This window comes from Brienomyrus brachyistius, chromosome 16 (genome assembly GCF_023856365.1).
Source record: "Brienomyrus brachyistius isolate T26 chromosome 16, BBRACH_0.4, whole genome shotgun sequence".
NCBI classification, from domain to species: Eukaryota; Metazoa; Chordata; class Actinopteri; order Osteoglossiformes; family Mormyridae; genus Brienomyrus; species Brienomyrus brachyistius.
This window is the reverse complement of record NC_064548.1, coordinates 14059474-14082813: the sequence shown is the minus strand read 5'-3', so window position 1 is coordinate 14082813 and position 23340 is coordinate 14059474. Positions and strand designations below refer to the sequence as shown.

At 45.1% G+C, this 23340-nt stretch overlaps 1 protein-coding gene across 14 annotated transcripts in view; it reads left to right on the top strand.

Moving 5' to 3' along the window:
• Nucleotides 1-23340, top strand: part of LOC125709747 (syntaxin-binding protein 5-like) — a 113803-nt gene that overhangs the window by 88783 nt on the left and 1680 nt on the right. For 4 of the 14 annotated variants that reach the window (XM_048978500.1, XM_048978506.1, XM_048978502.1 and 1 more), the window contains 6 exons: nt 7390-7542; nt 12011-12109; nt 15125-15364; nt 15607-15970; nt 20422-20587; nt 21955-22066. In XM_048978500.1, the coding sequence (XP_048834457.1) occupies nt 7390-7542; nt 12011-12109; nt 15125-15364; nt 15607-15970; nt 20422-20587; nt 21955-22066 (1134 nt within the window). Of the gene's footprint in view, nt 1-3033; nt 3139-4949; nt 5004-7389; nt 7543-12010; nt 12110-15124; nt 15365-15606; nt 15971-20421; nt 20588-21954; nt 22067-23340 lie in introns of all 14 variants that reach the window. The other 10 variants (XM_048978499.1, XM_048978501.1, XM_048978505.1 and 7 more) reach the window with 5 other exon arrangements.

The window sequence follows — 23340 nt, the reverse complement described above, 5'->3', positions numbered from 1 at the left end:
CAAGAGCCTGATTTAAATATACTTTACAGTCCTTTGTTTCCTTTATTTTGGTAGTTACCTACACGTGTCATGTCTGTAACCTGGATAATCCTAATGATGCCTAGTGTTAGTTGCCAGCCTGCTCGGTTTAATGTTACAGCTGCATTAAAACATTTGAAATGGACTGCGCTCAAGGCTATGACAACTGCAAGAGCTTGAAAAGGTTATGTGTTTGCACCTAGCCTGCTGAACAAGTTCAGCTCAGGAACCTTCATTAAAGAAACTCTGCCACACAGTGCTCCCAGAAGCTTTTACTTTTCCTCTGTAAGAGTGTGAATTTGATGTGAGATTTAAACTCAAACTAGTCACTAATGGCTGTGATAGTGTTTGAGGCAGAAATCAACGCAGAAAACTATGTACATGTTACTGGAATTAAAATTCTCCACACAGGCATACGAAAATAAGGCAAATCATGTACGCCCTGTTAGAACAGGGATGTCCTGTTCGGCATAACAGTTATATCCATAGCCTTTCATATCCTTAACCTCCTTCAAATAATAGGGCAATAGAGTAAGGACAGAGTCACCCATGGCTATCGATCAATCAGGGTGGCTAATGTGGCCTCAGAGGGCAATTTAAATATATACGATTTTGTATGAGTGTGATGTATTAGCTTTTGTGAGAAGTATTGTCAGGTGGCATTCTTATTTGTTTGTGTGTTTTTTTGAATATTTGAACTACCACCCCCCCCCCCCTCGCACATACACTGAATTAAACACATTATTATAAAGTTTATTTAGCACATATTGTTTGCTATTAATATGGTAATATGTAATATGTTTATGTAATATGAAAATCAGTGACAAAATTATGGAATATAGATGAGGCATCCCCACATGCTTTGTGACTTTTATGTATCCGTTAGTAATTTACTTAAAACGTAATTTCAAAGTAATTTCTCGTGTGCCAGAGGCAAAGAAAATGAGGTGAAATACGATGTGCTTTATTCAGCTTGGTTAAATCCCCTTTAGTGTTGCTTCTTCTCTGCCTTTGTGACTCAGCTCCTTCTAAAACACAACAAAGGCAAAGGGAAAACTTCTTTGTGGGAAAGAAGAATCCGCTTAAGCTGCTGATTGTGACAGAGAATGACGGCTCTCAGATGACTGATGTTTGCTTCTTTGCTAAATGAAAAGACAAAACTGATCCGGGAAGTTGAATCCCTTACATGTTCGGCGCCCACATGTGATGCACGGGTGCTTGTGTGTCATTCTGTAATAACGGAGTTCAGAATTCCAGGAAGAGAGCAGGCGGCTTTAATGATTCACAATGAGGGCGGAGTTGAAAACACAAGACAAGTCCAAAAACAATCTATAGCGAAAAACAAATCCAGGTCCAAGTGACACTCAGAAAGCAGGAACCACCAAAACAGAACCCGAGTAAGTTCCTGGTTTAACAAAAGGTCAGTTTGATTCCTCACAAAGGATTTACTTTGAACTCTTCCATATATAACCCGTGGCATAACTAAGATATGTGTGCCGACCTTTCAGGAAAGCCAGGCAGAGGTTTGACTGGACATTACCACAGGGAGTTTAGACTGATGGCCGATTTTACAAATTCCCTCACATTTTGTTAAATGCACTGGCTGTGGGCTGGAGATCCTCTGATCTAAATGCAGTCATTTTTCTTTTGACAGTAAAAAGTCAATGTTTTTGTTGCTTTTCGGAAAATCGCATATAAATCGCAAAATGAGGCAGTTCTATTTGAACATTTCATGACATGTGATATTTTTCTTGCCTTCACGTCTTGGTCTGAGAAGTACAAATGCACCCTTAGAAAGGAAAACCTTAAATAATGAATGTACACTGTCTCTGGCACTGGAACTAGCTTGTTCCACTGTATTTACTCATTACTCCAGAGTTGGATGACATATCTGCGACCTTCTTCCCAGAATTTTAGCCCTCTTTTCCAGCCATGTTCTCATGCACCCAGTGTCATGTTATAAATTAGAAAGAGAGATGATCTATTAGAAGTAATTTTCCTGGAAGCCAGAACCCTGAAGAGGAATTCGTCCCATTCCTCTGTCATCACGCTTACTTATCACAAGTCTTTTCCTTCAGATCACTCCTGTACAAAATTGAATAGTGATTCAAATGTGCATTCAGAGTTAAGATCTTTGAAATCTCAATTTAATTTTGTTTGGGCAGTAAGCTTGAGAGCAGAAGCTGCAGTTCTTTTGGTCCCTCTCAGTACCTCAGGAGGAGCACCAGATGCTTCAGACTCTTGTGTTTTAGCTCTTTGTAGAAATCAGAGATCTTCCTGTGGCCGGTGGAGAAGCACCATCGTCTCTCCTGGGAAAGTTCAGCCCCCTCCCATCAACATTTGCATCCATTGATCCTATACAGCTATTGCTCTTTTCTCTGATTAGTCACTTTAGTATTTTCACTTTTACTTCGGTATTTTTCTTGGCCTTTGGCAGGTTGTTGTAGTAGGGCTGCAACATTCAACAAAATGCGCAAAAAGCCCAGAGCTGTAGCCCAGAATATCCATGTTATGATATTTCGGAACGACATCATGTGTTTATTTGACTTTTAAGAAACTGTAATCGAGACATAGCAGTTTGGAATAGCTTCAGGCTACAGACCCTTCATAAACAATTAAGAGTCTTCATGGCATGATTGTCTGAACTAAAACAGGGTTCCTCAATTTATAAACTTTGAGAAAAAAAAAATGAATTAATGCCCCAAAGGATTATGGAAAATATATTTGTTTGGCTTTCTTAACACTTAAAAGCAATTCCATAACAAAATACAACGTAAAATTAAGACTGGTAATGCTTATCAGTTAATAAAAATTTATAATTAGTAACTAATTAAGAATTCACAGTAAAAAACACACACAGACAAGAAGATTCAAGAGCCAGTTACTTAGAGTGTTATACCCACATCCCAACATTGATCTCTACCTTCCTCTAAAGACTTTCTTGTGGAATCGTCCCTGTCAATCACAAACCTCCATTTGTCTTTTGCTTTTCCTTATTTTGGGGTTTCGTTTCAGTCTCGTACCCATTCCCCCCTCACAATGACCACTGCAGCCTGCCCAAACCCACGCCCAATCTGAAGGCAAACCACTGCAGTCCTGTCTTCTACTTGCTGGACAATGGTGAGGAGACTGAGGGCTCAGACATGCTAAGTGGCTACGCCGTCATAGCAATGAAGGCGGGGCTGTCCGTCTGATTGGCCAGCGCTTCTGCATCATCATAGGATGCTATGTTTATAAGATGGCCAGCTGAGCCTGTGCAACCCATTCCAGCTGTGATGCTGTCTTGGTCATTACTGTGTTGAGATTTTCTTAGCCACTGTGAAGATGCTTCATGTCCGCTAGAGCCACCACTGTGTTCCTCCGCAGTCCGGGGTGGAAGGAGAGGGGGCCATCTTGAATGCTTTGAATTCTTTCTTTGCCATCCTCTGCTCCTGCCATCCATGTTTTTTTTTTAATTGTCTCCTTTAACAGTTCTCCTATGTGTATTTTGAGTCAGTTGCAGTCAGTTTGATAGGAAAAATGATTGAAATGTTTGCCCTTCGGGGTAAGTTTATTATACTGCCGTGGGAAAAAATTAAGAGACCACAGCACGATTTGTTTCACTCATTTCTCAATTTCTGGGTGGGCAACTGTGAATAATATTTTTTTTTCCAAACTACAGCCTGATTCTTCCCTGTTTCTCATTAATGAAGGGCTTCTTCCTTGCTTTATGGGATACGAAACTGTCCTAGCAGTGCACCTCACACCTGCACTTAATGCTTCCTGTTCCTTTTGAAGGTCACTTGACGTCATCCTACTATTCATAAGAAAAGTTAACAGTCATCTCTGGCATTAGACTGTCGCTTCCGCCCTCTACCTGGCTGGTTTCTGGCAGTTCCCAGTGTCTCCTGCTTCAAATTTTAAACTTGTAAGCAACCTGCTGCTCAGTGTATCCTTCTGCCAGCAGACACATGAACAAAAACGTAAAAATGCAGATTTGTCTCTGGTCTCTTAAGTTTTTCAGTGGCTGTGTATTTCCTTCATATATTATATGTAGAGTTTGTCTATAATATAGGTATTTGCATTATTCTGCCTCATGCTTGTACTGAACAACAGTGTGAGGACTCTGAATGTAAGGTACCTCTCCTAACAGATGTGCCATGTTGATACTGAATGCAATACCCCTGACTGTCAGTACAATTCCCTGGTACCATTACAACAAACCTATCTAATTTTCAATTTTAAGTTCCAGTAAGTTTGGTGCCAAAGAATAGATCCTACTTCTATTATGTTTCACTGATGACATTTCAGCCATCATGATTGGATCAACAAAGGTTATCTTGACTCATGACATCGCTTATAAATTTGTTCAGCGTAACTGCTGAAAAATCCGAACGCCATTTGTGGAACATATTTAGAGGTTTACAAAATACCGCAGATGGCAAACATGATGGTATTACTTTGAGGATTATTGTAGGCTATAGTACGGATTCTTAATCCCTGTAGCTGTACGGGTTTGCGTGCGTATGAGTGTGCAAATGTGTGCATAGTTCTCGGAGTACGATATCGTTGATCGTTTAATCACCCGCAGACAATCAGCAGGCTAAATTATAACAGACATGCACTTTTTAAAAATGCGCGGACAGTTGATGATGTTTATGTAAAAGTCCTGGAGCAAAACACAGATGATTGGAAGTCTGCAAATGAACTTCTGCTGTATGTGGCTGTGAAACAGGGCGCCCTGGCAGACTGCTGAGCATGTGATCGCAATCACCTTTGCCTGCAAGAATGTATGTGCGCACGTTATCGTCATGGTTACTTCTCTTTTTTGTTTAGCAATTTTGTTTGCCTATCAAAACAGTGTTTTTTTTTGTTTTCTGCATCGTTTGCTTTTTTTTTCTTATTTCATTTTAGTTTGCAATTAACTGGTGCTTTTTTTTTCTTTGTTTCAGTTAAGGGACCTGGCAGAAAGTTAAGTCTGCCGACAGATCTTAAGACTGGTCTTGGTACGGTAGGCTAAAGCCAGCTATTTTCATTGTCGGTTTTATATTTTTTATTTTACTTTTGTTTCCGTTATGGTTCATCATTGGATGACGACTGGTTTTCTTTTTCAAGTTTGCTAGCTAAAATAGCCTGGTTTTTCGGGTTCATCTATTTTCCACTCATATGACAGTCTTGGTGACATTTTTCTATGGCTGTTTTTAAGTTTGAAGATCTGTCTCTGCTAGATTTTTCAAAGGTCACCCGTATCTCATGCTCATTAGCTCTGCACATAAATATCTCCAGGCAATCTCCCTGCACCTTGGCTGGGCCACTAACAGTCATTTTCGCAGGTTTGCAAAGTCACAACAAACCGAAATCTCCCGCTGAATCGCTGCACTTAGCTACTTTGCTCCACCAAACGCTCCCCTATTCATCCGTTCATCAATCTAAGCATCAGATCAGTTCATCTATTTTTGAAGCATCATGTGTCTAACGCAGTGTTTGTAGTGGTTTTGCTGGATGGCAGATGCAGTTATGTGGCGAGGATGTACTGGTGGTTATATAGTGGGTCCTTTATTATGCATTAAAATGTGGCTCTTAGACCAAAATCTAGATAAATAGCCTGCCCAATAAACAGACAGGATCACTGCACGGTGAGAGTGGGACAGCTTTGTGTTTGTGTGTGGCAGACGACAGCGAAGAAGACATTTCAGGTGGTGGGGGTGGGGGGGCATAAGTGCTTTTATATTTTTTGTTCAGACATTTCTGGAAATTACCAAGTCGAGTCAGGAGCCATGTGACTTAAAACCTTGAGCTTCTTTTTAAAATACTGCATAAACAAACTTTATCTTTTAAATAAAATTATACATACTGTAGTTTAGCTTGGTCGGGGTGTCTTGGGTGTTCACTTTGAGAATCCATTATGTTTGCATTTATTTATTAATTGTTTTGGTTCGTATTTTAATAGTGTCTTTTTCAATTGCCTTTTTTTTTGCATAATTGGCTGTGCCTTTTGGGGGTTATATCAGGCATATTTATGCTTCTGTTTAACTTATTAAAGCTGCTTTTGTCTGTGATATAAATTATTATGGTGTATCTAATTCAATCTCTAGGTCTGCAGAAACGATGAGTTTCTTCCATGATCTGCCCTGTGACTCTTAACGTGAACAAAATAACGTCTGCTTGACTGCTGTTTCTGCACTTGACTATGCTCTTTATTTGCTTATTTAGAAATATTGCTTTAGTTCTGTACCTGTGTGTGATTTTCCTTTTGGTTTGTCATTGCCGAAATGCTGCTACTATTCATAACCATTTAATCATTAATCATTTTTCATGGCACTGCCAGCTCTACAAGGCCAAATGGACATTTCTGACTCCCTTGCAGAGACTATTATAACTTAATGCATTGATTCACTGGCCTTCAGACTCTTCACAGCTTTGCTCAAAGTACCTTGAGAGACGGAAGCTTTTGTGCCTGTGTTTGTAGCCTGGCAGGGGAGCTGTAGCGTTTTAACTGATGAAGGGTTAGGGAAGAAGCCCCGAGTGCCTGTTATTGGACTGAAATCCGTCGTCCTTTCCTAATTGGGAAGACTTTGAGGTGACATCAGATGACGAGGTGCGCACAGTACACCTCCGGTCTGCACTAACTTGGCAACAGAGGAATCATGTAGGATATTTCATTTACCTGTCATCTTTATGACTTAAATATTCCCCTCTACTGACAAATCAAAGGAGGGGTGTCATCCTACCTGTGACATCTAGGGTAGCTGCATTGCTACTGTCTTGGGAGAAAAAAGAGATCTTACAAGAAACGCCATGGTGTCCATGACATCCGGGGTCTAATGAGCTTTGTGCAGAAAAGGGAAAACGCACAGACACACACACACGGACACGCGCACACACACACACTTACATAGAAAACGTTTTTTTTCGGACCATACACACAGATGCCATAAACTGTGGATTAGCCGTGATATCCTGTTGAACGAAGGTGGCGCTGGGAGTCTGAATGGGGGCCTGGCCCTTTATCTAGTTTGAATTTGCATGCATTCTGCAGTTCAGTCTGCGGCCAATAGAGACTCACTAAACTGCCTTAGAACCTGCTGATATTACTTGCTGGTTGCAAAGAAGCACACAGAAATACTAATGCAGCTTATTTATATTTTCTACCACTTTTACTTCTCTATTTATATATATTTTTTTCCTTAATATTTCTTTTGGCACGATCTGATAGAAGCTTTTTGAATGCCCCCCCCGCCCTCCCCCCCCCCCACCCATCCCCTACCCTCTGCCTTTATTCGCCTCTTTCTTTTCCAATAAGATGGCTGCGAACACATTTAGGCCCTGGATCCATTCGTTCTGCCCTGGATCCGGTTGTTCTCCGCTAACGCTTTGCAGTTGTTGTTGCAGATCATGTCAATGGACATTGCACTAGCCCCACCTCTCAGCCCTACGGCGCCGGCAGGCCCAAGCTGAACCGGCGCGGGCCCAGCCGACCGCCCTTCCGAAAGGTCCAGTCGGCCGCATGCATGGAGGTCTCGTTGCCTGCTCCCCACACGGAAGGTGTGTGCCTGTCTTCACCCTCCTGCTCCCCTCCCCACATCCGTCATCATCTCTATTGCATGCCTAGATAAGAGGATCTGTCCCACTCAAAGGGGTCTCAGCATTCACCTGGGTTTCTGCACCATGTGGTCAAACCTTGTTTTCCATTCATCTTCTAATGCTGCTTGCGCAACATATATTTATATATATATATAATTTTTTTTTTTTCCCAGAAGAGACAGGAATTGACCTTTCTGCAAATGAAATTACCCGCTGCTTTCCTTGTGCTTTAACGGGAGCTTGCTGTTATTGTTTTCGTTATGGTCAATTAAGAGGAAACAAAATGATGTCGAATTATTATTCAGAACTCAGAAACTGTGTTGTTGTGTCATCATACAAATTTGCAAAATGAGGGCAAAGGCTGAGGTCGATGGAAGTCCAGTTAAAGCAACAAAGATATCTGAAAATGAGTAATGCCTCATTACACATCTCACGCTGAGTGTTTCGTCAGCTGCTCATGTACTGGTCACTGCTTTCCATCCAAGCACCATCAGATGATCTCTACATAATTCAGTGCTTTGACCTGGGCTGTTTGCCAGCTACTATTTTTTCATTTCTCAGTTCATTTTTTTTTTTTGTATATAAATAAATGTTTAGCATTTCTCCCAAAAACTGAGAAAAACTCCTACCCGTTGAGGTTTGAGCAATGTCAGTGCCTCTCTTGTTCAATAGGACGTCTGTCAGAAACACGCATTACTTCCTCTCTCTTATTGTGTTGACCAGGTGACACTGCCACCCATTCTGTGACCCCCGATCTGTCCCTGTCTCTCTACACGCCTCTGATTGTGCCAGGTCTTTGGTTGTCTTGAACCTCATGTCACGTCATATCGTGTCTTTTTCCAGACTTTTGCTGTAGTGCTGTTTTTTGTTGCGGGGTGGAGAACGCTAACAAATACCTAGCACAGGTCAAATGAGACTCCCTGAAACATTCCTTCAAATAGCATCAAAGCTTGTAAGCATTCGAAATATTTTTTTCGTCTCCCAGTAACACCCTGCTATAATCATAAGGAGTATTGCGGAGTACACATTTTTTCTTTAAACTGTACTCTAGAAGATTTTGGGATCCAATAGATTTTTTTTAAAGAATTTAAATAAATGTTTCAGGCACATGTTTAGGCAGCCTTATTTGGTCACAAGGTTCTATGGGTCTATGGGTTCTATGGTCCTATAACTGTTTATGAAGTTATTTTACATAACAGAATATGAGTAATTTTAATAGGGATTGAGAGCCGGAAGCTTGGTTTAGCATCTCCTGTCAGGTTTAATTTACAAAATTCTGAATGGCATTAAACTTTCCATGTTGAGTAGGACATGCCTGGGTTTCAATACTTTGCGTATGGCTACGCTCTGGGGGGGTGTCAGAGTTTGCGGTTGCGGACGGGCAGGCTGGCAGGAAGGAGGCAGGGGATTTATTACAGGGAAGACGGCTATGGGTGGGGCGGGACAGAACAACAGCACTCACATCAGGTAACATCAATGACGGACCAACGGCAGGGCAAGACGTGGACTGATATAGTCAGAAGACATGACGAAATAACAAGGTACAGCTGGGCCTGATTGGAGAAGGATAATCAGGGTGCGTGGCACACAAGGACCGTACGAGCCGGGCATGCCAGGTGGATGACAAAATGAACCTCCCTGACAGAGACATTGTTGAACCACAATACTCAACAGGAAGTTAATGTTCTTCTAACGTGGACTGAAGGAGTGATGAGCCCCAAATAAGGCTAAGAATATCGAGTTATTTACTGAGCTCCACATTACTTACTAAACAAAGGTCATTGATTCTCTTCCTTACTTAAAATACTCAGCATTTTGACCTCAGCGTTTCACCAAAAGCTGTTTCTACATATTCTCTGGATTGTGTTTTTTCCCCAAATGACAGTCTAGAGATTTCTGTGGATGGATTTTAGATGTATCAACTGGAAGAATTGTTGTTAATCTTCAATTAATATGTTAATAAAGCACAACTTGAACAATTGAGTACTGAACATTAGCTTATATTGCATGATAACCATTAACATGTATGGAATTTTAATAAGGGCAATCTCATATAATGGGGCTGACTTTGTTTGGTGTAATAAGCCCTGCTTTTACATCAAAAGAGGTCTCATTTATGCAACAAAGATACTGGAGGAATTGAATTGCTATGTGGGCAATAACTCATCTGTTTTGATGTCGTACTCATGATAACTGATAATGAGGAGGCTGAAGTGGCAAATATTTACTTTCACCAGGAAGGGCCACACCAAGCCACGGGGGACGCTTCCGGACTGGTTCTCTGGAACGGGCAGTTTGCCGTACTGCAGATTGACGTGTTGTGTAGTCCGGTTATGAGATTGTTACTACAAACACCCAAGACAGAGGCTCAGTGTTTGCGAATCAGTCACATTCCAAGGCCTGGCTGCTTCATCAGACATCACTGAAAAGGCTATAGAGTATTCAAGGTCCATTGAAAAAAGACTTTAATGGCAGTTTCGAGCACTTATCCCAGCACTTGAACAGACATGCATTCAAAGAGAATTCAGTTCACGAAAGAAGTTACTGTATTTCTGTGAAAGATGTCAGGCTGAATACAAGATCAAGATTCCTTTAGGCAGTTCTGCTGCACTAGTGCTATGAACCTTTAATCTGTCATTATAAAAGATACATATTCTAATGCAGTGTATTGTACACCTAAGAAGGAGAGACATCAGCACTGACGTTTGTAATAAGGCAGCATCCCTTAGGGTAAACCCATAGCTTCTGTGTGTTTTTCATTAATAGGAAAATATTAAAGGTCATCCAATCCAATTCTTTATAAATGCAAATTCAAATTAAATTTCTTGAAATGCTACTGTGTCTCACAGATGTTTTCATTATTGTATATTCGGAAATCCCCACAGAGTTGGACAGGAAACAAAATATCGGCATCCGTCGTGTTCTTTGCACTTTGAAATTTTCCCCTCGGTTTACACCTCATAAGTCCAGCCTCGAAACAGAGAGAATTTATTTTTAAAGTAAATTCACATGCTTTGAAATGTCACGTTATCTCATAAATCTGCTTAAACATGCAGCATTTCAGTGTCTGGCCTGAAAAGTATTGCTGTGAGAATCACCTGAAATGTTTTATCATGAAGCGGGCTGCTCCCTGCTAATCTGCCTCACTAATCTGTCATTGGGGAGAAACTGTTATGTATATGGAGATGGAGATAAGATAGTGCTTCCTCCGTTGTCTTATCTTCCATCAAGCTTTTGTTTGTGACTTAAGATGTTTCTCTCCAGTTCTTTGCTGCTGCTTTGTCTGAATTATTAAAGCAGCCTACCACAGCAGGGAAACTAAAATAATTAATGGCCAATTAGGCGAAAAGGGTACAGAGTTTTAATTAGGTCTGCAACAGGGCATGACAGTGAGGGAAAAAGGGCAAGTGGCATTATTGATGTAAACAAAAGCAGTCATGCCTGATTTGCACGCAATCTTTTACTGTGATGAGGCTTTACTTATATAATACATCCCCATTCATTTTGTGGCTCTTATGTCGATAGTGAATCAGAGAAGCTGGTAGAAGGTGAATAATCCCAAATTCTTAATGCATTTCGGCTTGGCAATAGGAAATGCTGTTCCGACTTTGTTGGGGATGGGGAAAGCATGTGACTGTCTGTGGTATTCACCGTGTCATGCGTGCATCGTCATCTTTACAGCCCTTCATCTGAGCATTGCTGAGGCGTTGCCCCACCTTTACCTCCATCCATCCCTACCCTTCAACCACTTCCTGTCTCAAATCCCTTCCAAATTCCACTATGTTTTGTCGGACTTCTAATCCGTGTAGCTCTCAAGGGCAAACATCTCAGGCATGGTCATGTACCAACACACCAGGAGGCTCCAAATTGCCTGTCAGATTTGTTGCTTCTGCTCAAGCCGGTGAACAAAAGAGCCATTATGTTCTTCAGTTGCTGACACATTGTAACAGAGATAAATAAGCAAATATGCAATTAGTCAGCCATGGGGTATTACTGCAACATTGATCAAGAGAACAATAGTTGCCTGTTTTTATGCTTAAAATAACAATGACGACTATGATTTCCACCCTTCAGCAAGGGCTTCAGCTTCCAGTGAAAAGGCTACATTATGCATTCATATGTATTTGAGGCCGCCTTGGACCCTTCTCATTTGCGAAAGCACTGGAAGACATTTCCATCAACTCATGGCATGTTAATCCAGTAGCTGTAGAAACTGGTCTGTTTGCAGTGGCACTGTGTTTGTTTAGCCGATATTAAAAGCTTTTAAGGCAATGAGTATGAAAGAACAGCCGCGCGGTCTTGTAAAATCAAAGGGCAAAGGTCACTTTCTAACTGCTCACATACTCAATTTGATTTTTTTTTCTCCCTCTCTGTGATCGTTGGGCACTGCCTGTCTGTCTGTCTCTTGGTGCGGGACGGGGGGGAGTAGGTTGTGCTTCCAGGCGGGCAATGCTTCAGCAATTGCACGGATACAGTGTATACTCGCATGACGAGCAACACTCCACAGCGTACTCCTGGAATGAGAGAGGTAAGGGGGCGGGGCTAGAACCTGATAGGGTAGACTTGGCACTCTGGCTCTCCAGTGATCAAGACCAGCATTCATCTCAGTCTGCGGTCTCAGGACATATTAAGCCTGCAGTTAGTTTACTGTAACATTAGCTTGCTTGTGTGCATTTATGATATGGATTCATTGACAATGCATTAGTTTGGTTAGCTACAGAATTAAATGGTCGCTTATTATTCTTTAATAAGATAATTCATATTTACTCTGGGCAGAGGGTTACTGATAAAATGTTTACAGTTATGCATGTGATACCAACTTGCAATGAACAGGCAATTTGATTGCTACAGGACAGTATATATGTAGGCTAGTGACAGCCTCCGACTGGCCCATGGTTTTTCAGGTTGACTGTTAGCATGAGCATTTGCGGCTGTCATACAGCCTTCTCCTCAGTGTCTGAAATCGAAGGAACATAGCTACAGTACCTATCAAAAGTCTGGAACCACCTACTGAAATCATGTGTTTTTCAACAAGAAAACGACCCTCAAGTTTATGTAGTAAGTATTATCTTGTGAACAAGGAAGGAGATGGCTTACTGTGATAGATGACCGAGCCCCCACAATCCCCGCCCCCCCCGGCCTGAACCCTACGGAGCTGGTCCGGGATCAGTTTGTTCGATGAGTAAGAGCAAGGTAGCCAACCTGTGCCCGGAACATGTGAAAACACCTTCAGGACTGTTGGAGTAGCATTCCAGGTGGCTACATCTGGAAGCTGATTGAAGGAATGCCAAGAGTCTGCGATGTTGTCTTTGATTGTTTCTCAAATTAGAAAAAATTGGCTGTTGCAATATTTAATATGTATGAAACAGAAGGAGGGGGCGGCATGGTGGTGCAGTGGTTAGCACTGTTGCCTCACACCTCTGGGACCCGGGTTCGAATCTCCGCCTGGGTCACATGTGTGTGGAGTTTGCATGTTCTTCCCATGTCATCATGGGGTTTCCTCCAGGTACTCCGGTTTCCCCCCACAGTCCAAAAACATGCTGAGGCTAATTGGAGTTGCCAAATTGCCCATGTGAGTAAATGGTGTGTGAGTGTGCCCTGCAATGGGTTGGCCCCCCATCCTGGGTTGTTCCCTGCCTCATGCCCATTGCTTCCAGGATAGGCTCTGGACCCCCCACAACCCAGTTGGATAAGCAGTTTGGAAAATGGATGGATGGATGGAAACAGAGGGAATTTATTTTTGAAGTAAATTCACATGCTTTGAAATGCCACGTTATGATATCACATATGAAATAGCTAAAATAGAGATAAATACATTAAAGGCAGGTGTCCAGACTTTTGACTGGTGCTATGTAACAAGTATCAAATAAATAAATGTAATTATCGATGTTTGAAATTCATCGCAGTGACTCTAAAATGATAAAATGGACATAAATTTTATTGGAAACGTTTTCGTAAAACTTTTTATTGTGATTTACGACTCATTAGCTCCCAGCACTGTATGCTGATGTGAAATCTTGCATGAGTCTTCAAGCTTTGGACCGTGCAGCATCAGTTCCGTACAATGCAGATGCCCAACACAAGCACCTGAATGCATTGGGGCTTTTTGAATTGCTTACATGACAAACAGAGCCTGCACATTTACAGCGACAGGGCCACCTCAAGGCAAAAGCAGACTAATCGGCTGCTTCTAGGCTAGCTGCCACCAGGGGGCGCTTCATCTGATCAGCCCGTAGGAATGGGAAGGAAGATGACCAACGACCAACTAAGTCAATTGAAGTTTGCTTAGAGCCCCAAAAGGAGCTGGGCTGGCCCTGTGTGTGGATGATGCTGTTGTGCGGTCAAGGATTTCAGGCCATGGTCCAAGGTGTATGTTTACATTCATGTTCAGCACAGTTAGTGAGGGAAACAGATAATGTACATGCTTAAGCATTGATTTGTTGTCTCTTTGATATATTTTGAATTCTTGTTTGTTTCTTTATTTGAAGAGTTTATTGGTCAATTTATTTCTTCTAGGTTTATTTACATGAGATTACCGAATGGTTGATGATGTACAAACCGCATTAAAAAGACTTTATATCATGTGTGTTCTCGCCTCTCTCCCACCCCTTACTTTCTACATTTTTACATGACATCCCCTTTTTCTATGTGGCATTTTTCTCTGTCTCTCGCTCATTTACCCTGCATTTCCGTCCCCTCTGCCCTGCGTGTCCTTCCTCTCCTACTTTTCCGATTTACACATCATTTCTCGCCAACTCCTCTATTTTTACGTGGCATTTTTCTTTCCTCCTTAATGTCCTCCTTTCTTCTCGTCTGCTCTGTTCCATGTGGTTCTGTGTCTGTTTCCCATGGTACATCTCTCTGAATTCTCCAATTAATATGACACTCTTCCGTCGCTCTCTTTTATGTGACTCTACCCCTCCGATTTGCGTGGCTTTTCTCTGTCTCTTTTTTCTCGGCACTCCTCCGCTTTCTGTTCCGCGTTGACATGTCCCCCGTTTCACGTGACACTTCCTTCTCAATTCCACGATTAATGTGATGCTCCTCTGTCTGTTTCGCTCACATGACGTCCCTCCCCGGGGTTGCGTGGGGTTTCTCTGCCTCTTTCTTCTCGGCACTTCTCCGCTTTCTGTTCCGCGTTGACGTTTCTGTCCGATCTCCCGTTTCACGTGACAATTCTTTCACAATCCCACGATTAATGTGACACGCCTCTGTCTCTCTGATTCATATGACGTCTCCCCCTGGTTGTGTGGGGTTCCTCTGTCTATTTCGCATGATCTCTCTCCGTCTTCTTCTACGCTAATACCTCTCTCTCTGAATGTTCATGAGTTACGTGGCTCTTCCCCTCTGTTCTGTGACTTTGCGCTTCTTCTTTCCATGGTTTCTGTGTCTTCTCTGTGTTACCGGACCTCGTTCTTCTCCCTTTTTGTCTTTTTACATGGCATCTCTCCCTCCTCTCTTTTACATGGAATACCTCTACTCCCTTTCTTTATATTATTTTCTGCCCCTCCCCCTTCCACCCCACACGGTTGGGCCCTCGCAGAAAGCCGGGAGAACTCCTTCAGCCGCTCACGCAGCTCAAGTGTCTCCAGCATCGACCGCGAGACAAAGGAGGCAGTGACCGTGTTGCGATTTATGGAGTCCTACGCCCACAAGGTGGACGCCGTGCCCTCAGCCTGCCTGTGGGTGGGCACCAGCCTGGGGGTCGTTCTTGTCATCGCACTCTCCATCCCCACTGATGAAGAGGAACGCCTGGAGGAACCTGTGACTGTGATGCCCAGCGGTGAGTTGCTGTTGGATGCGTCCCGGACTGCTACGATTTCACAAGTGCATGTCATCAAAGACCTGCCCCCTAGTGGTATACCTGTATATTTGATTTTTTATTTTTTTTAGGTCCTTTGCACTTCCTGTTGAACAAGTTCAATTGATCTGCTTTGCCTCCAGTAGACAACAGGGGAGAAGGAACACAGATAATTGTAGTCACATAATGTACCCCCATCTTTTTTGTAATTTCTTCATCTCCAGGTACTGTGCTGACGATAAAGGGATCAGTGCTGACATTTGGGTCTTTGGACTGCAACGGTTCCCTTGTCTCAATCCCCTATGAGGTGTGGAGGGACCCTCACGCTCCCGAGGACCCTGACTGCCCCCGGAGGCGCAAGCTCGTCAATTTCTCCCCCTCGACGTCCCAGGACACGCCCGGGGAAGGTCACCTGGCTGTGGTGTGCTCCGAGAAGCAGGCCAAGGTCTTCTTCATGCCGGCACAGACCTGCCTCTACGTGCACCACATCACGGAGACCTCCTTCGTGCTGCGCGCCGACGTCGTCTCCGTCTACAACAGCGTCTGCCTGGCCTGTTTCTGTGCCAATGGGCACGTGATGATGCTCAGGTACCCAGGCCTACATCACCAGGCACCGACCTCCATCCTGAGCAGTCAAAGTAAACTCAACCTCAAAGTATTTTTATTGTCTTCGCAGCTCTATGATGCTCGAGTCATACACTGAGATCTTGGGTCATAGTTCAAATAATAATATTAATATGACATACAAAATAAAAAACATATTTTTATAAAACATAACCCCCTTGCACCACACCACTGCATATCATTTATGCATTTGTACCAATTGTTTACAGGCTACATGTCTTGATTTGTGTTTTGTTAGCACTGCTCAGGGAGTTGTTAAACCAGTGTCATTGTGCTGACAACAGTAATGAACTGAATTCAATTGAATAGATAAGATGCAAATTACTGTCAAAAACACTTAATTAGAAGAGCTACAACTGGACAATGGAATCGAATGAACAGGTGGAAAAATTGTGTAATAAATAGATAAAATAGACTTCCTGCGGGTCCTGAGTGTGAGATGCTGTCAGGCACATAGCGATGTGGTAAAATAACAAATTTCATTTCAACATCCCCCGTTTCCCGCCCCCCGGTCAGAAATGTCTACCGAGAAGAAGCTTGTGGTCGGGTTGCCAGACGCCACCTGAAATTTATTTCTAGCCCAAGGCCTGGATGTTATGAGTCCTGTACAAAGAGGAGAGCTGTCCGCCCTTCATTCACCACGACTTACTGCCCCCTGCCTTTTGCCCTGACGCCCGCTGTCCGCCCTTCTTTCACCACGACTTACTGCCCCCTGCCTTTTGCCCTGACGCCCGCTGTCTGCCCGTCTTTCACCACGACTTACTGCCCCCTGCCTTTTACCCTGACGCCCGCTGTCCGCCCTTCATTCACCACGACTTACTGCCCCCTGCCTTTTGCCCTGACGCCCGCTGTCCGCCCTTCTTTCACCACGACTTACTGCCCCCTGCCTTTTGCCCTGACGCCCGCTGTCCGCCCTTCATTCACCACGACTTACTGCCCCCTGCCTTTTGCCCTGACGCCCGCTGTCCGCCCTTCTTTCACCACGACTTACTGCCCCCTGCCTTTTGCCCTGACGCCCGCTGTCCACCCTTCTTTCACCACGAATTACTGCCCCCTGCCTTTTGCCCTGACGCCCGCTGTCCACCCTTCTTTCACCACGACTTACTGCCCCCTGCCTTTTGCCCTGACGCCCGCTGTCCGCCCTTCTTTCACCACGACTTACTGCCCCCTGCCTTTTGCCCTGACGCCCGCTGTCCGCCCTTCTTTCACCACGACTTACTGCCCCCTGCCTTTTGCCCTGACGCCCGCTGTCTGCCCGTCTTTCACCACGACTTACTGCCCCCTGCCTTTTGCCCTGACGCCCGCTGTCCGCCCGTCTTTCACCACGACTTACTGCCCCCTGCCTTTTGCCCTGACGCCCGCTGTCTGCCCGTCTTTCGCCACGACTTACTGCCCCCTGCCTTTTGCCCTGACGCCTGCTGTCCGCCCTTCTTTCACCACGACTTACTGCCCCCTGCCTTTTGCCCTGATGCCCGCTGTCCGCCCTTCTTTCACCACGACTTACTGCCCCCTGCCTTTTGCCCTGACGCCCGCTGTCCACCCTTCTTTCACCATGACTTACTGCCCCCTGCCTTTTGCCCTGATGCCCGCTGTCTGCCCTTCTTTCACCACGACTTACTGCCCCCTGCCTTTTGCCCTGATGCCCGCTGTCCGCCCTTCTTTCACCACGAATTACTGCCCCCTGCCTTTTGCCCTGATGCCCGCTGTCCGCCCTTCTTTCACCACGAATTACTGCCCCCTGCCTTTTGCCCTGATGCCCGCTGTCTGCCCTTCTTTCACCACGAATTACTGCCCCCTGCCTTTTGCCCTGATGCCCGCTGTCCGCCCTTCTTTCACCACGAATTACTGCCCCCTGCCTTTTGCCCTGATGCCCGCTGTCCGCCCTTCTTTCACCACGACTTACTGCCCCCTGCCTTTTGCCCTGACGCCCGCTGTCCGCCCTTCTTTCACCACGACTTACTGCCCCCTGCCTTTTGCCCTGACGCCCGCTGTCCGCCCTTCTTTCACCACGACTTACTGCCCCCTGCCTTTTGCCCTGACGCCCGCTGTCCGCCCTTCTTTCACCACGACTTACTGCCCCCTGCCTTTTGCCCTGACGCCCGCTGTCCGCCCTTCTTTCACCACGACTTACTGCCCCCTGCCTTTTGCCCTGACGCCCGCTGTCCGCCCTTCTTTCACCACGACTTACTGCCCCCTGCCTTTTGCCCTGACGCCCGCTGTCCGCCCTTCTTTCACCACGACTTACTGCCCCCTGCCTTTTGCCCTGACGCCCGCTGTCTGCCCGTCTTTCACCACGACTTACTGCCCCCTGCCTTTTGCCCTGACGCCCGCTGTCCGCCCGTCTTTCACCACGACTTACTGCCCCCTGCCTTTTGCCCTGACGCCCGCTGTCTGCCCGTCTTTCGCCACGACTTACTGCCCCCTGCCTTTTGCCCTGACGCCTGCTGTCCGCCCTTCTTTCACCACGACTTACTGCCCCCTGCCTTTTGCCCTGATGCCCGCTGTCCGCCCTTCTTTCACCACGACTTACTGCCCCCTGCCTTTTGCCCTGACGCCCGCTGTCCACCCTTCTTTCACCATGACTTACTGCCCCCTGCCTTTTGCCCTGATGCCCGCTGTCTGCCCTTCTTTCACCACGACTTACTGCCCCCTGCCTTTTGCCCTGATGCCCGCTGTCTGCCCTTCTTTCACCACGAATTACTGCCCCCTGCCTTTTGCCCTGATGCCCGCTGTCCGCCCTTCTTTCACCACGAATTACTGCCCCCTGCCTTTTGCCCTGATGCCCGCTGTCCGCCCTTCTTTCACCACGACTTACTGCCCCCTGCCTTTTGCCCTGACGCCCCCTGTTCGCCCTTTATTTCACCACGACTTACTGCCCCCTGCCTTTTGCCCTGACGCCCGCTGTCCGCCCTTCTTTCACCACGACTTACTGCCCCCTGCCTTTTGCCCTGACGCCCGCTGTCCGCCCTTCTTTCACCATGACTTACTGCCCCCTGCCTTTTACCCTGACGCCCGCTGTTCGCCCGTCTTTCACCACGACTTACTGCCCCCTGCCTTTTGCCCTGACGCCCGCTGTCCGCCCTTCTTTCACCACGACTTACTGCCCCCTGCCTTTTGCCCTGACGCCCGCTGTCCGCCCTTCTTTCACCACGACTTACTGCCCCCTGCCTTTTGCCCTGACGCCCGCTGTCCGCCCTTCTTTCACCACGACTTACTGCCCCCTGCCTTTTGCCCTGACGCCCGCTGTCCGCCCTTTATTTCACCACGACTTACTGCCCCCTGCCTTTTACCCTGACGCCCGCTGTCCGCCCTTCTTTCACCATGACTTACTGCCCCCTGCCTTTTGCTCTGACGCCCGCTGTCCACCCTTTTTTCACCTCGACTTTCTGCCCCCTGCCTTTTGCCCTGACGCCCGCTGTCCACCCTTCTTTCACCACGACTTACTGCCCCCTGCCTTTTGCCCTGACGCCCGCTGTCCACCCTTCTTTCACCATGACTTACTGCCCCCTGCCTTTTGCCCTGATGCCCGCTGTCTGCCCTTCTTTCACCACGACTTACTGCCCCCTGCCTTTTGCCCTGACGCCCGCTGTCCACCCTTCTTTCACCACGACTTACTGCCCCCTGCCTTTTGCCCTGATGCCCGCTGTCTGCCCTTCTTTCACCACGACTTACTGCCCCCTGCCTTTTGCCCTGATGCCCGCTGTCTGCCCTTCTTTCACCACGAATTACTGCCCCCTGCCTTTTGCCCTGATGCCCGCTGTCCGCCCTTCTTTCACCACGAATTACTGCCCCCTGCCTTTTGCCCTGATGCCCGCTGTCCGCCCTTCTTTCACCACGACTTACTGCCCCCTGCCTTTTGCCCTGACGCCCCCTGTTCGCCCTTTATTTCACCACGACTTACTGCCCCCTGCCTTTTGCCCTGATGCCCGCTGTCCGCCCTTCTTTCACCACGACTTACTGCCCCCTGCCTTTTGCCCTGACGCCCGCTGTCCGCCCTTCTTTCACCATGACTTACTGCCCCCTGCCTTTTACCCTGACGCCCGCTGTTCGCCCGTCTTTCACCACGACTTACTGCCCCCTGCCTTTTGCCCTGACGCCCGCTGTCCGCCCTTCTTTCACCACGACTTACTGCCCCCTGCCTTTTGCCCTGACGCCCGCTGTCCGCCCTTCTTTCACCACGACTTACTGCCCCCTGCCTTTTGCCCTGACGCCCGCTGTCCGCCCTTCTTTCACCACAACTTACTGCCCCCTGCCTTTTGCCCTGACGCCCGCTGTCCGCCCTTTATTTCACCACGACTTACTGCCCCCTGCCTTTTACCCTGACGCCCGCTGTCCGCCCTTCTTTCACCATGACTTACTGCCCCCTGCCTTTTGCTCTGAAGTCCGCTGACATCCTGCCCCTGGTACGGTTGCAGTCTACCCAGCCTCAGGCCCCTGCTGGATGTGAATTTCCTGCCCCTGACGGACATGCGCATCGCTCGCACCTTCTGCTTCGCTGAAGGCGGCCAGGCTCTCTACCTGAGCTCACCCACCGAGATCCAGCGCATCGCCTACAGCCAGGACATGTGTGACAGCCTGCAGGTCAGTAATCACCACCCCGTCACAGAAAACGCATCCCTGCAGTTCTCATGCAAATGGAGTCACATACTGAACATGTATGTCACCGACATGTCATAAATATACATGACATCACAGTTCCAATGTATCCATAAAACATATTGCCAGAAAAAATAATTAAAAAAAATATATATATATATATTTCCAGCATTTAATCTTGCTTAGGGCACCTCACACTTTGGGGCACTTTATTTATCTTGCCGGAAATATCCAGATAAAAAATCCTATAATTAAATCTTCCCCTGATTGAGCGCATTGCAGTCTAATATCCACTAGGTGGCAGCACAGTTTTTCATATATCTGATTACTGCCACCTGTTGATAGATATGTGCACCAACATTCAAAGTCTGAACCCACCTATGGAAATGTATTGTTTTTTCAAAAAGATAACAACCCTTTAAGTTATGTAGTAAGTATTATCTTGAGAACAAGGAAGTAGATGGCGTACTGTAACAGATGACTGAGCCCCCACAATCCCCCCCCCCCCCCCCCGACCTAAACCCTAAAGAGCTAGTCTGGTTAGACCAAAGAGTAAGTGCAAGGTAGCTAACATATGCACAGAACTAGTGGAAGCACTTTCAGGACTGTTGGAGAAATATTCCAGGTGGCTACATCTGGACATTGGTTGAAAATGCCAAGAGTCTGCAATGCTGTCAAAGAAACAAAGGGAGGGCATTTTCACGATTTGACAGAATGTTCAGATATTGAACATTTCTTTTGGTCATTACAATATTTACATGTATTCTTCATTGCCTCATGGTCATTCGCTATGCTCCTTTTCCCAATGCGATGACACATCTCTCTCTCTCCATATATATGTATATGTGTGTGTGTGTGTGTGTGTGTGTATGTGTGTGTGTGTGTGTGTGTGTTTGTGTGTGTGTGTGTGTGTGTGAGCAGGTATACCTATCCTTATGGGGACACTATGTCCCCATAACGTGACAGATATCCATTTCTTCCGTCTCTATTTTAAAACTCTATTTTATAAAAATCGGTGACTGCTATGAAAAAGTTAAAAATGCAAAAACTCTTGTATTTTGCTTGGTTACTTATGGTTATGGTTAGGGCAGGGTGGGGGTTAAGGTTGTCATAGTTAGCATTAGCATTTTTCCCATAGAAGTGAATGAGCGGGCCCCATAAGGATCGGTATACCCTACGTGTGTGTGTGTGTGTGTGTGTGTGTGTTACTTTTCTGTTTGTTTGAACCCATATTATTCATATATCATTCATACAGTCCAACAAGAGACTGACTGTCTATATGAAATCTCCTGAATATTTGCACATGGTGATTAATTTTTGGGACTCTGACTGTTAATTTTGATTGTTGCCAGGAAATGCTAGGGGAACTTTTCACACCAGTGGAGACTCCAGAGGCTCAGAACAAGGGCTTCCTGAAAGGTTTCTTCGGAGGAAACGCACAGACCTTTGACAGAGAGGAGCTATGTAAGTGTTACAGTGGCTCCTCATTTCACTGTGGTCGCAGGAGAACAGGATATTTTAATACAGACACTCCTCACTTAACGAATGAGTTCCATTCTTATGATTAAATCATTAAGCGAATAGGTCGATAAGCGAGGAGCCGCCCCTTACCGATATTTCAAACACACTGTACTGGTAGTGGGTTTGTGTCAGCCATCTTTAGATAGTGTTTTAATGTCACCTATGCACCATTTATAACAATTTTAATATACTTATAAACAGCGATGCACATAACTGGTAAGCAGGTACGCATTCATGTTTAAAAGCGATTCATGCAGCAATTGATTGTTGTAACAGCACAAATGTGTTTTTTTTTTGCATATGTATTTTATGTGGGTATGTATTTTATGCGCGTACGTATTTTATGTGGGTATGTATTTTATGCGCGTATGTATTTTTTGTGCGTATGTATTTTATGTGCATATATATTTTATGTGGGTATGTATTTTATGTGCGTATGTATTTTTTCTGTGTATGCATTTTATGCGCGTATCTATTTTATGTGGGTATGTATTTTATGCGTGTATGTATTTTTTGTGCGTATGTATTTTATGTGGGTATGTCTTTTATGCGCGTATGTATTTTTTGTGCGTATGTATTTTATGCGTGTATGTATTTTTTGTGCATATATATTTTATGTGGGTATGTATTGTTTGTGCGTATGTATTTTATGCGTGTACGTATTTTATGTGGGTATGTATTTTATGCGCGTATGTATTTGTTGTGCGTATGTATTTTATGTGCATATATATTTTATGTGGGTATGTATTTTATGCGTGTACGTATTTTATGTGGGTATGTATTTTATGCGCGTATGTATTTTTTGTGCATATATATTTTATGTGGGTATGTATTGTTTGTGCGTATGTATTTTATGCGTGTATGTATTTTATGTGGGTATGTATTTTATGCGCGTATGTATTTGTTGTGCGTATGTATTTTATGTGCATATATATTTTATGTGGGTATGTATTTTATGCGTGTACGTATTTTATGTGGGTATGTATTTTATGCGCGTATGTATTTGTTGTGCGTATGTATTTTATGTGCATATATATTTTATGTGGGTATGTATTTTATGCGTGTACGTATTTTATGTGGGTATCTATTTTATGTGGGTATGTATTTTATGCGTGTATGTATTTTTTGTGTGTATGTATTTTATGTGGGTATGTCTTTTATGCGCGTATGGATTTTTTGTGCGTATGTATTTTATGCGTGTATGTATTTTATGCGTG